This window comes from Bombina bombina, chromosome 2 (assembly GCF_027579735.1).
Source record: "Bombina bombina isolate aBomBom1 chromosome 2, aBomBom1.pri, whole genome shotgun sequence".
NCBI lineage: Eukaryota > Metazoa > Chordata > Amphibia > Anura > Bombinatoridae > Bombina > Bombina bombina.
The window spans coordinates 401,001,765-401,017,012 of NC_069500.1; the positions used below are offsets into that span (position 1 = coordinate 401,001,765).

The window sequence follows — 15,248 nt, forward strand, 5'->3', positions numbered from 1 at the left end:
ATACAGAGAAAATTACAAAACAAATTTTTACAGTAGAAAGAACTAATCATCTATTCTGTTCTACAGATACAAAGAAAAGAGGACAAATAATAAGATATTGTAGGGCACCTTGTTTACATAGAACACCTTAAGGGTTAAAGGGACATTACAGCCAAAATTGGAATCCACATGGATGCATTTCAGTTTTGAAAATAAGCATTTTTGTAATATACATTTATTAGCAAAAATGCTTCAAATAAAAGATATAGCTGTTTCAAAATTGTATTCAAATATGCACCGTGCACTAGCATTTTAAAAACAGCTCTTGCTCAGAGAATCTAAGGTGCTCATACCATCTGATAATAACTAAATTTGTTAATTGCTGACATGATACAATGCCCACTGGTGCTCTGAGCAGCTGCAGTATTTAAAATGCTTGTGCACTGAGAATAACTAGCTATGTTTCACATGCACATGCAGAGAAAAAAAATGCTAACACTAAAACTCTTTAACCTCCTAGGGAATGGAGGGAGGATTTAAAGTCCCAATTAAAAATTTCCTCCCTCCCTATCACTTTTCTTTTCAAGTTGGGTTGCGGTACCAGGTTTTTATGTGGCTTTTATAGGGTTGCTGCGGTATCTACTTAAGGGTGCTTGTTTAGTAGAATTGGCCTTTGTTATCTCAGGTCTTTTATTTTTTTCCGCTCTGGCCAGATATGCTTAATGTAAGGTTTGCAACAATGGGATCCCTTATGTATTGGAGTGTGTGATTTCCCTCTTACTTTAGGTGGAGGTCACAGTCTGTAATTGAGGCCAGAATTCGTAAAGGGTGAGGTTGGGAGATTGGTGGGGACGCTGGTCAAAACCTGCGGTGCTCCCCTCAGCAGGGTGGCTGTCCTGCAAAACTCTTAGGTTGCTTGGTCATTGAAGCGTGGGGCTTGACAGGTACTCTGCATTAATATCTAATTTGGGCTACTGACTTTTAGAATTTAAAGTTGTATTTAGGGAGCTTGGTTGCCACCACCTACAGGAATTTTCTTCCAATCTATACAATAATCGTGTTTGTACCGCGTCCGTCGCTGTCGGCAGTTGTGCACGCAAAAGAATCCACCTGGATGCAGCGTAGGCAAAGGAAGCATTAAGAAAAAAAAAACGCAACTGCCTGCACAAAATATTAACAAAAAATACACGCAACTGCCGGCACGAAATAATAAAAAAAACTTAATCGCCCGCATGAAATAACAAAAAAACCTAACTGCCCGCAAGAAATATTAACAAGCACCTAAACTGCCAACCCCCACATTGCAAAATAATAAAGTAATTAACCCCTAATCCGCAAATTAAACAACGCAAATAACATAATTAAAATATTAACCCCTAAAGCGCTAACTCCCCACATCGTAATAAACCTAATTAATCTATTAACCCTAAACAGCCAACCCCCCACATTGCTAAAACTGAATTAACCTATTAACCCCTAAACCACCAACCCCCCACATCACAATAAACCTAATTAACCTATTGACTCCTACACCGCCAACCCCCCACAACGTAAATAACTAATTTAATTACTAAGCCCCCTAACCTAATACCCCCTAAATTAACCCCATTTACATAAAATAAAAAAATACCAAGTAACAATAAAAATAAAAAATTCCAACATTATTTTAAAAATAAAACCTAAGATCAAATTACAAAAAATAAAAAAGTCTAAAGTTACAAAAAATTAACAAAATTATTAAAAATAAAAAAAATTAAACCTAATCTAATATCCCTATGAAAATAAAAAGCCCCCCAAAATAAAAACACCCCCTAATCTAAACGTAACTATCAATAGCCCTTAAAATGGCCTTTTGTAAGGCATTGCCCTAAGTTAAACAGCTTTTTTACATAAAAAATACAAAGTCCCACAGTAAAACGAAACCCCTCAAAATAAAAAAACCTAACACTAAAAAACCTAAGCTACCCATTGCCCATAAAGGGTCATTTGTATGGGCATTGCCCTTAAAAGGGCAATCAGCTCTTTTGCTGCCCATTAAAATAAAAAAACCCTAATCTAAAAAAAAAAAAAAAAAAAAACTAACACTAAACTACCAATAGCGCTTAAAAGGGCCTTTTGTGGGGCAGTGCCCTAAGTTAAACAACTCTTTTACCTAAAAAAAATTACCAGTTACCCCCTAACTGTAAAACCCCCCACCCAACCAACCCCCTAAATTAAAAAAACTTAAGTTTAAAAAAAATTAAGCTACCCATTGCCCCTAAAGAGGCATTTGTATGGGCATTGCCCATTAAAATAAAAAAGACCTAATCTATAAAAAAAAACACCCAAAAAAATAAAAGAAAAAACTTAAGTCTAACCCAGAAATAGGTACTTACAGTTCCTGAAGTCCGGCGGTGAAGGTCTTCTTCCAGGCGGATCCATCATCTTCTATCTTCATCCGGAGCGAAGGTGGCATTGAGCGGAGGTGCGGAGCAGTCTTCCCCGATGTGCAGATCCAGAGCAGCTGTCCTCAGTGACGGCGGTCCTGGGCAGCGTAGAGGCTCCTCTTCATAAGATTGTCCGCCGCACACTAAAGATTGAATGCAAGGTACTCCATTTATATTGGGGTACCTTGCATTCCTATCGGCTGAAATTTTGAAATCAGCCAATAGGATGAGAGCTACTGAAATCTTATTGACTGATTTGAACAGCCAATAGGATTTCAGTAGCTCTAATCCTATTGGCTGATTTCAAAATTTCAGCCAATAGGAATGTTTTTATTTTGGGGGGGGGGGATTTTTTAGTGTAGGTTTAAATTTTTTATTTTGGATAGCTTTGTTTATTATTTTCTGTACTTTTAATTTTTTTTTTATTTTTTGTAATATTAGCTTTGGTTTTGTATTTTTTTTAAAAATAGACTGCCCTCTGGGCAGGCTTATTGCCTAGTAAGTTTATAAGTTGATTGAAATTGCCTCATTCCCGAGGTTCAATAAAAGTCTGGCCTTTTTTTCTCCCATAATTAGTGTTGTGTGAATTTTTTATGGGGTTAATGCTGAAGGGATAATTAAGAGTTGGTTTGTTTTTATTAGGTTATGTAGTGGGAATGATAGTTTAGGACGGTTTAAACCCTTAAAAAAAATGTTTAACATATTAACATATGCTCATTCTTCACAAATGTTTTTTTTCAATTGCTTCTAAATTTGCAGTCACCCCAATAAAAAAAAATTAAAAAGACAAAACAATATTTAATCCTCTTCATCATGCTGTATCAGTCAATTCTTGCAGGAGACTTCCTTGAAAAATAACTGCATTAAACAATGTAAAAGGGTATCAGTTTTTTTAAAAAAAATATTTTATTTGTAAATTTGTTCTCCACGCAAGTTCTTTTGCCTAACAAATATTTCCAGTTTTTGTTTACTTACCATTGTCACTGTTGTCATCAACCAAAATGATTTCCTTCAGCAGATGAGATGGGGTGTGATTGACCACACTGTGCACAGACCGTAGGATTACAGACAGAGCTTCATTCACAAAGATAAAGACCACAGCAATCTGAGACGGATCATCAGGGAAACTCATCTGCTTGCATCTGCACAGGGTGTAAGAAGGAACAAATAGAAAGTTATTGGTAGCATTATTTTGAGGCCATATGCTATCACATATAAATGACTTTCATGACTATCTGAGCATTGCACTTCTGGTAGATAGTTTATTCCATTATTACTCAACTGGAAAAGTAAATTTACAATAAATTACCAAAAGAAATAGAAACTATAAGGTCTTTCTTTCATGTGAATTTATTCAGTTTTTTTCCAAATGTCATTGTGGTTTGTTGAATACTAGACTATAGACTTAAACAGAGTTAGATATAATTTATAGATATTACGCATGAACTGCCAGTAATCAAAAAGATGCATTCCAATAAGACATATTTTATTTTGGCAAGACAAATGTTGTCCTTTTTTAAAGGGACATGATAGTGCAATAATAAATTCATTAAAGTATTTTATTATTGTACATATGTTCTCTACTGACCTTAGAGTATCTGTGCATTTATTTTAAATTTATTGTACACATGAATAAGCAAATCATGCAAATGATTTCATTAAAGCATGCCCACAATTTAGCAAATCTTGTTCACATTTAAGAATTAAGTATCCCACATGCTGTCTTTCACCCCTTCAAAAGAGTTACTACATTAAATATATATTACCAGTAAGATATTAACGTAATAGAACTATGGCTGTTTAATCCGGTAATGCAAAAACACCCTGAAAAGAGCTTGAAGTGTTTTTCTTTTATGATTCAAACAGAGCATACGTTTTTAAACAACTTTCTAGTTTACATCTGTGAGTATTAATAAGATATCTAGACATATATATTTACTAATATATATAAATTATCAAAATAGCAACTGTTCAGCTCTTTAGGAATGCAATATGGGATAAAATATATTTTGTATTGTGAAATATTTCCTCTTACTTGTCCTCCCATTTGCCCTCTAGTTGGTTTCATTTCACAATATAGTTTTACTAAAATGCAGGAGAACTAGTGAGCTACATTCATTATTAATTGATGCTTTCTTTAGCACCCCCACAGTTGTTTTATATTTCCCTTCTTTCCCTGAAAAGTACTACTATTTGTAAGGGGATTTAGACTAGACTGGAGAAAAGATATACCTTGTTGACATTAGTTTCATGATCCTCGCATATTCATACAACCTCCTATTAAATATATATTTTTTTATAAAACTGTATTTGCTTCATATAATTGACTTTTCAGTAGCCCATTTCTAGTTAGTGTTTGGTATGTAGCTGGGGTTTTTCTTTGTGCACACAGACATGCTAATGATTTTTTATTTATTTATTTATTATTATTTTTTTCAGAAAGGGGGCTTGACAAGTTGCTTTACATGGTAAGAGACTTTGAGTCCCATTTAGCAAGCTCTGAACGGATCTTGAGGGCCCGAGTTTCTGGCGAGTCTGAAAGCAAGTTATGGAGCAGCGGTCTACCCCCCCCCTTTTTTTCAACTAGTCATAACTATCTGTGTGACTTATCCCGGTGCATACTAAACAATATCACTATTATATATTCAAAGCTAATTCTGTTCTTCCTTAACTCCCCTACCTACTGTTAGTTAGACCCGACCATTAGAATTCAATGCTATTTGTTGTACACTGGAGGTTATGTGTTTTAGTTACTGTTATATTTTGCAGATTTTCTAAATATATTTATTGTGCTCTTCTCTCAGATCCTATAAACAATAGCATCAGTTCTAATACTCCTTCTAAGCCCAAAATACTTATTGTATTATCAGATGCTGATTTTTTTAAATGTCAAGAGTGACCTCTACAAATGCTAGCTTTCCTCTGTCTTGTACTCCAAGAGTGACCGTTTTGTGTAGTGGGAGCAATATTTACTAGAAAAATTAGGTTTCATTTATATTTGTTAAATTTTCTTGCTGACAAATATGTATTTTACTGTTGATGTTTTATCATCTATATCATTCCTGCAAGATAACATTCTCGTATTGTTATTTTTAAAGGGACATTGAACCCCAAAATTTTCTTTCATAATGCAGGCAGATAATACAATTTTAACCCCTTAATGACCACAATGTACCCTGTATGTCACTGGTCGTTAAGGGTTTTTTCAGGACATAATAGCACAAGTCTAGCAAGAACACACTATTAATGCCCTCCCTCCAGAAGGCTTTGTGGAATAGAGCAGTCTTAACTCAGGTGGCAAGACCGCGCTATAAAACAATCAAGTCACAAAAAAAGGCCAGCGACATACAGGGAACGTCGCTGGTCCTTAAGGGGTTAAACATCATTCCAATTGTCTTCTATTATTTAATTTGCTTCATTATTTAGATAGCCTTAGTTAAAGAAATAACAATGCACACGGGTGAGCCAATCACATGAGGCATCTATGTACAGCCAACAATCAGAAGCTACTGAGCCTATCTAGATATGCTTTTCAGGAAAAAATATTAAGAGAATGAAGCAAATTAGATAATAGAAGTAAATTAGAAAGTTGTTTAAAAAAGTATTCTGTATCTGAATCATGAAAAAAAAATGGGGGTTTAATGTTCCTTTAATGTCTGTATTCACTACTTATCACTTGGCCGAGATATAGTACCTGTAACTCTCATATATACCATTAAGAAGCAGTTTTCTGATTTGCAAATCTTGTTATTATTAGACCTCTTACCTTCTCAGCTAATGCATTGTTTTGTGACTAATATACACTTAATGGTGTACTTCATTATTTTGGTTTGAAAATATCTTTTATACCTGCTATCAATGTGAACGGCCATGTCTTTTCTGTTGTTAGTCATAAAATCTCAATAAAAGATCATCACCTAGATTACAAGTTTTGCGTTTGTGTTTTAACGCTGAAAAAATTGCCATTTCAGTGTTAAAACAGCAACGCAGCCATTATAAGTCTTGTCGGTATAGCTGTACTGCAAGCCTTTTACCCTGTAACGCAACGTCAGTCCCGCACTCGAAAAAATTATGTATTTTCATGGGATTCCCATAGCGCTGCCATTACGAGTTTTGCGGTGAGGCTAAAACGCTTGCGCTACACCCTATAATGACAAGTTCCATTCCGCCATCTGAGAGCAGTAGTTATGAGTTTTACGCAACAAAACTGTTACATAAAACTCATAACTAAAGTGTTACAAAGTACACTAACACCCATTAACTACCTATTAACACCTATTCTGCCGTCCTCCAGCATTGCAAATACTATATTAAAGTTATTAACCCCTAATCTGCTGCTCCAGACATCGCCGCCACTAAAAAAAATTATTAACCCCTATTTTGTCACTCTCCGACATCGTCAACACTGTACTAAAGTTATTAACCCCTATTCCACTGCACCCCAACAATGCCCACACTATAATAAACATATTAACCCCTATTCCGCCGCTCCCTGACATCACCGCCACTAAATAAAGTTATTAACCCCTAAACCTCTGGCCTCCCACATCACTACCACAAAATAAACCTATCAACCCCTAAACCGCCAGCCTCCCCACATCGCCAAAAACTAAATTAAACTTTTAACCCCTAAACCTAACAACCCCCTAACTAAATTACAAAAAACTAAATTACAAAAAATAACAAACGAAATTATACAAAATTAAAACAATTGCACCTAATCTAATAACCCTATCAAAATAAAAAAAGCCTCACAAAGTCAAAAAAACCTTAGCCTACAATAAACTACCAATAACCCTTAAAAGGGCCTTATGTAGGGCATTGCCCTTAAGAAATCAGCTATTTTCCCTGTAAAAAAAATACAAAGACCCCCCAACCCACTACCCAACCAACCCCCTAAAATAAAAAACCTAACTCTAAAAAAAACCTAATCTACCAATTACCCAATAATGGGCATTTGTATGGGCATTGCCCTTAAAAGGGGATTCAGCTCTTTTTCTTGCCCTTAAAAGGGCATTCAGCTCTTTTTCAAATAGCCCAAACCCTAATCTAAAAAAAAAAACACACAAAAAAACCTTAAAAAAACCTAACACTAACCTCTCTTTAGGTACTCACAGTTGCTGAAGTCCAGCTTGAACGATCTTCATCACAGCGGCTTCATCTTCATCCAGATGACTCCATCTTCATCCATTGCGGGACCGGCATCTTCTTCATCCTTGCGGAGGCAGAGCAGTCGATGCGCGGAGGTGGAGGTCCAGGCGAAGGTCCAAGGCAGAGGTCCAAAGCGGAGGTCCAGGCGGAAGTCCTATTGGCTGTTCAAATCAGCCTATAGGATTTAAGCAGCTCTCATTCCTATTGGCTGATTTGAATCAGGACTTCAGCAACTGTGAGTACCTGAAGAGGGGTTAACTTTATGAAGGTGTCGGCGATATCGGGGGCGGCAAATTAGGGGTGTTTAGACGTGGGGTTTATGTTAAGGTGGCATTTTTTTTCCCCATAGACATCAATGGTGCTGCGTTATGGAGCTTTTCATTCCGCAATCGCAGGTGTAAGGTGTTAGTTTTTTTCTAACAATCTCTCCCCATTGATGTCTATGGGGAAAGCGTGCACGAACACGTCAAAGCAGCGCTTGCATTTTGTGTGGTATGGAGCTCAAAGCAACCATATCGCACGCACAAGGCAGCTTTTCAAAAACTTGTAATGGCAGCGCTATGGAGGGTGAAATAATGCAACTTTTGTTGCATTTATTTCGCACCCTCTATAGTGCAAAACTTGTAATCTAGGTGTATGATTTTTAAAAAAAAGAACATTACTTAAAATAAAAAACCTAACATGATTGGTTGCTTAAATGTGCATGTGTCCTGATTGGCTCACCTGTCATGTTCTGCACAGGAAAAGCAATTCATTGTGGCTCCTGAGTGGACTTTAAAGGGACATTAAACACCTCGGGCGCGATCCGATATACGGCGTAGTTTTTGGCACAAGCGAGGGAATCCTCGCTGCCCGTAGTTTCACCTCGCACATCGGGGTATCACATATAACCCGCCGGCAGTTGCCTGCACCTAAAAAAACTAACTAAAATATTAAATCTCCCATAACTGTCTAACACGCCTTCCAAAAATAGCCCGACACGTATACCCCTATATCCGCAATCCCCCCTCTCACTCCTAACAATAAATGTATTAAAGCCTAGACCGACAACCCCCCACAATGCAATAAGCCTAATTATTAACCCCTAAACCGCCATAGCCCACACCGCAATAAACCTATCCTAGTATTAACCCCTAAACCGCTGCTTCCGGAGCCCACCGCCACCTACATTATATGTATTAACCCCTAAATTGCCGCTCCCGGACCCCGCCGCACCTAAATAAAGTGTTTAACCCCTAAACCGCCGCTCCCGGACCCCGCCGCCACCTACATTAAATTTATTAACCCCTAATCTGACCCCCTTACACTGCCGCCACCTACATTAAATGTATTAACCTCTAATCTGACCCCCCTAAACCGCCGCCACCTAGATTAAATGTATTACCCCCTAAACCTAAATCTAACCCTAACACCCCCCTAACTTAATTATTATTTAAATAAATCTAAATAATATTAATATTATTAACTAAATTATTCCTATTTAAAACTAAATGCTTGCCTATAAAATAAACCCTAAGATAGCTACAATATAACTAATAATTACATTGTAGCTATTTTAGGGTTTATATTTATTTTACAGGCAACTTTGTATTTATTTTAACTAGGTACAATAGCTATTAAATAGTTAATATCTATTTAATAGCTACCTAGTTAAAATAATTACAAAATTACCTGTAAAATAAATCCTAATCTAAGTTACAAATACACCTACACTATCAATAAATTAATTAAATAAATTAACTATAATTATCTAAAATAAAATACAATTAAATAAACTAAACTATAGTACAAAAACAAACACTAAATTACAAAAAATAAATTTTTTTACAAGAAGTTTAAACTAATTACACCTAATCTAAGCCCCCTAATAAAATAAAAAAGCACCCCAAAATAATAAAATTCCCTATCCTAAACTAAATTACAAATAGCCCTTAAGTAATCAGCTCTTTTTTCCAGCCCTTAAAAGGGCTTTTTGCGGGGCATCGCCCCAAAGAAATCAGCTGTTTTACCTGTAAAAACAAGAACAATCCCCCCCTCAACATTACAACCCACCACCCACATACCCCTACTCTAAAACCTACCGATCCCCCCTTAAAAAAAAAACTAACACTACCCCATTGAAGATCACCCTACCTTGAGCCGTTTTCACCCAGCCGGGCCGAAGTCTTCATCCGATGGGGCAGAAGAGGACATCCAGACCGGCAGAAGTCTTCATCCTATCCGGGGCGAAGAGGACATCTGGACCGGCAGACGTCTTCATCCAAGCGGCATCTTCTATCTTCATCCATCCGGTGAGGAACGGATCCATCTTGAATACCTCCGGCGCGGAACATCCTTCTAGGCCGACGGACTAACGATGAATGAATATTCCTTTAAATGACGTTATCCAAGATGGCGTCCCTCGTATTCCGATTGGCTGATAGGATTCTATCAGCCAATCGGAATTAAGGTAGGAAAAATCTGATTGGTTGATTTAATCAGCCAATCGGATTGAAGTTCAATCCGATTGGCTGATTGGATCAGCCAATAAAATTGACCTATCTTCTGCCCGGATAGGATGAAGACTTCTGCCGGTCTGGATATCCTCTTCTGCCCCATCGGATGAAGACTTCGGCCCGGCTGGGTGAAAACGGCTCAAAGTAGGGTGATCTTCAATGGGGAAGTGTTAGTTTTTTTTAAGGGGGGATCGGGTGGGTTTTATAGTAGGGGTGTGTGGGTGGTGGGTTGTAATGTTGGGGGGGTTGTTCTTTTTTTTAAAAAGCCCTTTTAAGGGCTGGTAAAAGAGCTGATTACTTTGGGGCAATGCCCCGCAAAAGGCCCTTTTAAGGGCTATTTGTAATTTAGTTTATGATAGGGAATTTTATTATTTTGGGGTGCTTTTTTATTTTATTAGGGGGCTTAGATTAGGTGTAATTAGTTTAAACTTCTTGTAATATTTTTTTATTTTTTGTAATTTAGTGTTTGTTTTTGTACTATAGTTTAGTTTATTTAATTGTATTTTATTTTAGATAATTGTAGTTAATTTATTTAATTTATTGATAGTGTAGTGTTAGGTGTATTTGTAACTTAGGTTAGGATTTATTTTACAGGTAATTTTGTAATTATTTTTTTTTTTTTTTTTTTCAACATGTTTTTATTAAGAGACCGTGATACAGTTAGATCAACAAAACATGAAAATTACAATGAAAATAATCGCATAATCAATCATACATAAAAAGAGAAAAAATACAATTTGCGAATAGTGCATCTTGGAATCTTGTTTTAAACTTTTACTGAACTAAGGAAAACCTAATATGCCTATGCTAACAGTAGTAATACCATCTCAATGCTCAATCTGTGGTGTAATCGTGTCTACCTGGGGACATCTTTCATAAATTGCACTCAAACATGGATAATGTCTGTCAGGGCTTTGAATCAAGAGAGCTCGTAGCGTTGTCAGGTGGCCTGTTTTAGGGTATCGGATTTAATATAATTTTCCCAAGTAATTTGGAGTTCTATAAATTGATCCCTCTTGCCCGTTAAAAAGGAACCATATTCTTCCAGTTCTATCAGGTCTGAGACCTTATTGCGCCAAGTGGCCACTGAAGGGACATCGGGGGATCTCCAGTTTAGTGCAATTAATACCTTTAAGCTGTTTCTCATAATTTTTAACAGGGGAGTAAAGTGGGGGTGGGGCAGTTTAATAGATTTGTTTAACAACCAGACCAGGGGGTCCAGAGGGAGGGTAAATTGAAAAATTTGTTCTATCTCTGAGATCACTGAACGCCATAGCCAGTGGACCTGGGAGCACCACCACCACATATGACTCATTCCGCTACCATGGTGGCCACACCTCCAACAACGGTTATTGGACTTTGGAAAGAGTTTGTGGATTCTCCTGGGGGTCAGGTACCAGCCATGTAATATCTTGTAGTTAATTTCCTTAATGGAGGCTGACATGGAGGCGGATTTAACATTATGAAAGATGTTAGTTGCTGTCTGGGGTGTAATGATAACTCCTAGTTCCCTCTCCCACATTTCTATGGAGTGAGGTAAGTTGCCTGGGGGCAGTTGGGTGACGATGTTGTAAATGTGGGAAAGGCAGTGCCTAATCGGAGGGGAAGATGTGTATAGTTTTTCAATGTTGGTAAGTGGTCGCAACAAGTTCAAACGCTGTGGGTGAGTTGTGAGATAGTGGTGTACCCTTCTGTATGAAAACCAGTTTTTGGCCCAGCTCTGACCGGAGTCTATTAATAGCTCTTGAGTCTTTATCTGTTCGTTGTTAGTCAAGGACCACAGAGGGATGTCATGACTCTTGTTGAGTGTTCCTGCGTCACTCGGTAGGGGAGGGAGGGTGAACTCGTCGTTGTGGAGCAATGATGTTAAGGGGCCTGGGCAGGAGGAAATATATGGGTTTGACTTATTAGTGGAATCCCATACTTTCAGGGTTTCTCGTGTGATCGGGTTTTTAATTAGTTTGAGTGAGGTTTGGAAGCCTGGGTTCCAACACAAAGAGGGGAGATTAAAATCTGGGTTAAGTTTTTCTTCTAGTGAAACCCACCTCTTGTGACTCCCGTGAATCCTCCAGTCAAGAACCCTCTGGAGGAATATTGATCTATGGTACGAGTCAATATCGGGGACCCCTAGACCTCCCTGAGTTGTGGAGCGGGACATCACGAGTTTGTTTATTCTGGGGGGTCGCCTATTCCAGATGAATGAACTAAACAGTTGCTGCATCTGTGGTATGTATGTGTTAGGGAGTTGGATGGGGAGGGTCTGCATAATATATAGCAGTCTGGGAAAGGCATTCATTTTGATTGTGTTTATCCTTCCTAACCAGGACAAACGGTTCCTTGTCCAGGATGAAAGGTCCCGAACTAAAGCAGTTTTTATAGCTGAATAATTCAGCTTGAACATTAAATCAAAATTATCTGCTAAATGAATCCCCAGGTATTTAAGGGAATCTTTGTTCCATTTGAATGGGCATATTTTGGAGATCAAGTTTGCCAGTGAGGAGCTAATAGCCACTCCCAGCATTTCGGATTTGTCATGATTAATTTTGTAGTTGGAAAGAACTCGGAATGTCTCCAGCTCCACAAGTAGATGTGGAATTGACTCGGATGGGGTAGTTAAGGAAAACATGACGTCATCTGCGAAGAGTGACATCTTGTATTCTTCGTCTCCTACAGTCAGACCTCGTATGTTTTTATTAGACCTAATTTTGGTCGCCAAAGTCTCAATAAGGCATGTGAAAAGTAAGGGGGAAAGGGGGCAGCCCTGCCTAGTGCCGTTTGTTATCTGGAACGGGGAAGATAGAATTCCGTTAAGGGCTATCCTAGCGCTCGGTTTGTTGTATAACGCGAATATTCTATGTAGTGTCTTCTCCCCAAGACCGAAAGCCCTCAATGTTGCAGTAAGAAAAGGCCATCCGACTCTGTCGAAGGCCTTCTCAGCGTCTGTGGAAATCCAAAGTGAGGGAGTAAGGTTAGTCTTAGCATGCCACAACAAGTGCATATTACGCACTGTGTTGTCTCTTGCTTCTCTGAATGGTACGAAGCCAACCTGGTCTCTGTGGATAATGTGGGGTAAGATTAAGTTAAGTCTGTTAGCAATGATTTTGGCAAAAAGTTTGATATCCGTATTTAAGAGGGAAATCGGTCTATAGTTAGGGATGGACATAACAGGTTTATTTGGTTTTGGTATCAGAGCGATGTTGGCCTGTAAGGCCGACGGTGGGAAGGGTTTGTCCTGATCTATGCTATGAAAATAAGCCAGGAGGTGTGGTGTTAGCACGTCTCTAAAGGATGTGTAGTAAGTGTTACCAAATCCGTCTGGGCCTGGGGATTTACCTGGTTTCAATGATTTTATGGCTAGTTTAATTTCGTCAATGGAAATGGGAGCGTCTAAGTCGACCTTTTGTTCTTCACTAATTTGGGGTAAGTTTAGTTGAGATAGATAGTTTAGAATAGTGGAATTCGCAAGAGGAGGAGATTCTGAGGACATGTTGTAAAGTGAGCTGTAGTATTGTTTAAAGCTGTCTGCTATGTCGTTAGATGTGTATCGGTCTTGTCCCTTTTCGTCTTTGATATGTAAAATGTATCTACTGAGAGCTTTCCGTCTGAGCTGCCTTGCCAACAGCTTACCCTGTTTGTTGGCACCTTCATAGTAAGTTTTTTTCAGAAATAAGGCACTACGTTTGGCCTCCTTTCCAAGGTAGCAGTTGAGCTGTTGCTGTTTGTGCTCTAAACTGTCCTGGAGGGAACGGTCTTTAGGGAACAATTTATGTATTTCCTGAAGTTTGTCTAAGTCCGTGAGTAAGGAGGTTAGGTAGAGTTGTTGTTGTTTCGTCTTAGCCGCCTTTAGAGCGATCAATTCGCCCCTGAGGACACACTTATGGGCATTCCAGATATGCTGTTGGCAAATATCTGGGGTGGTGTTTGTTCTAAAGTACTCTTCAATAGACTTAGTTAAGTTAATCTTAGCCAATGGGTCATTTAAAAGAGACTCATCAAGTCTCCAAGTCCGGGGATTATTGGTATCTATGGGGAGATTAAATGTACAACTGACCATAGCATGGTCGGACCACGTTATGGGATGTATATCAGAGTGACGTGCATGAATTAGGCTGGTAACATCTGTTAGTATGTAATCAATCCTAGAGTAACTTTGATGTGGGTGGGAGTAAAAAGTGAAATCTTTGTCATGCGGGTGGTGGATTCGCCAGATATCATGCATGGCCAGGGCATGCAATTTGGACTTAATTAATTTTAAAGTTTTGGAGGGAATAGCAGACTTGCCAGAGGAGCAGTCTATGGTGGGGTCTAGGGCAATGTTAAAGTCTCCTCCGAGTACCAAGCTACCCCTAGTTGACTCTAAGAGTTTGTTGCCTAACTGGTGGAAGAAACTGGTGACATCTAGGCTAGGGGCATAGATATTAACTAGGGTTATAAGTTTCCTATGCAAAAGTCCTGAGATAATTAAGTATCTACCCATTTTGTCTTTTTCTATTGACGTGACCTGAAAAGGAAAATTCTTTTTAATCATAATACACACCCCATTACGTTTTGAGCTGTCAGAGGAAAAGTATGCATTACCAAATTTCTGGAATGAGGCACGAGGTTCTCGACCTCTTTTGAAGTGGGTCTCTTGCAACATTACAATGTCACACCTAAGTCTCTTATAATCCCTTAAGGCTATGGTTCTCTTTTGTGGTATGTTGAGTCCCTTGACATTGTGAGATAGGACTCTGTAGTTTGACCTATCCATCTATAGTGGTACGTTTGGGGATATGAAAGATTACGCATGACAAGCACATTTTTAACAGGCAAACTGAGGCAAACTTGAAAGGTATCTTGTAGAGAGCATGAGAGGTTACAAACATGGCATGTAATAACATCAAAATAAAGTACAAACATAAATTCTTAGCTAAACCAACTAAAAGTGTACAATTAGAACTATACACCATAATCGGGGGGTGACTGGTGTTACATAAAGCTCTAATAAGCAATTTAGATCTAAAGTTGGAGTACCAGGTGCGGACCCATGTTAGAAGGGAGGGAGCCAAAGGGAGAGGTGAAAAGGTAGGAGAGGGAGGTTTGGGGGAGGGAGAATTGAGGACAGGAAGGGTTGGTTATTGGGATAGTAGGTTTAGGTCAGTCTGGGCATGGTCTCGGCACATCTGAAAAATGGCATAAACATTAAGTGTACAAAATA

At 38.4% G+C, this 15,248-nt stretch overlaps 1 protein-coding gene across 1 annotated transcript in view; it reads right to left on the reverse strand.

The window, feature by feature from the left end:
• The window catches only part of GALNT9 (polypeptide N-acetylgalactosaminyltransferase 9), a 669,089-nt gene that overhangs the window by 345,500 nt on the left and 308,341 nt on the right, over nt 1-15,248 (reverse strand). The window contains exon 3 of the mRNA XM_053701876.1: nt 3,381-3,547. Coding sequence (XP_053557851.1) covers nt 3,381-3,547 — 167 coding nt within the window. The remainder of the gene's footprint in view (nt 1-3,380; nt 3,548-15,248) is intronic.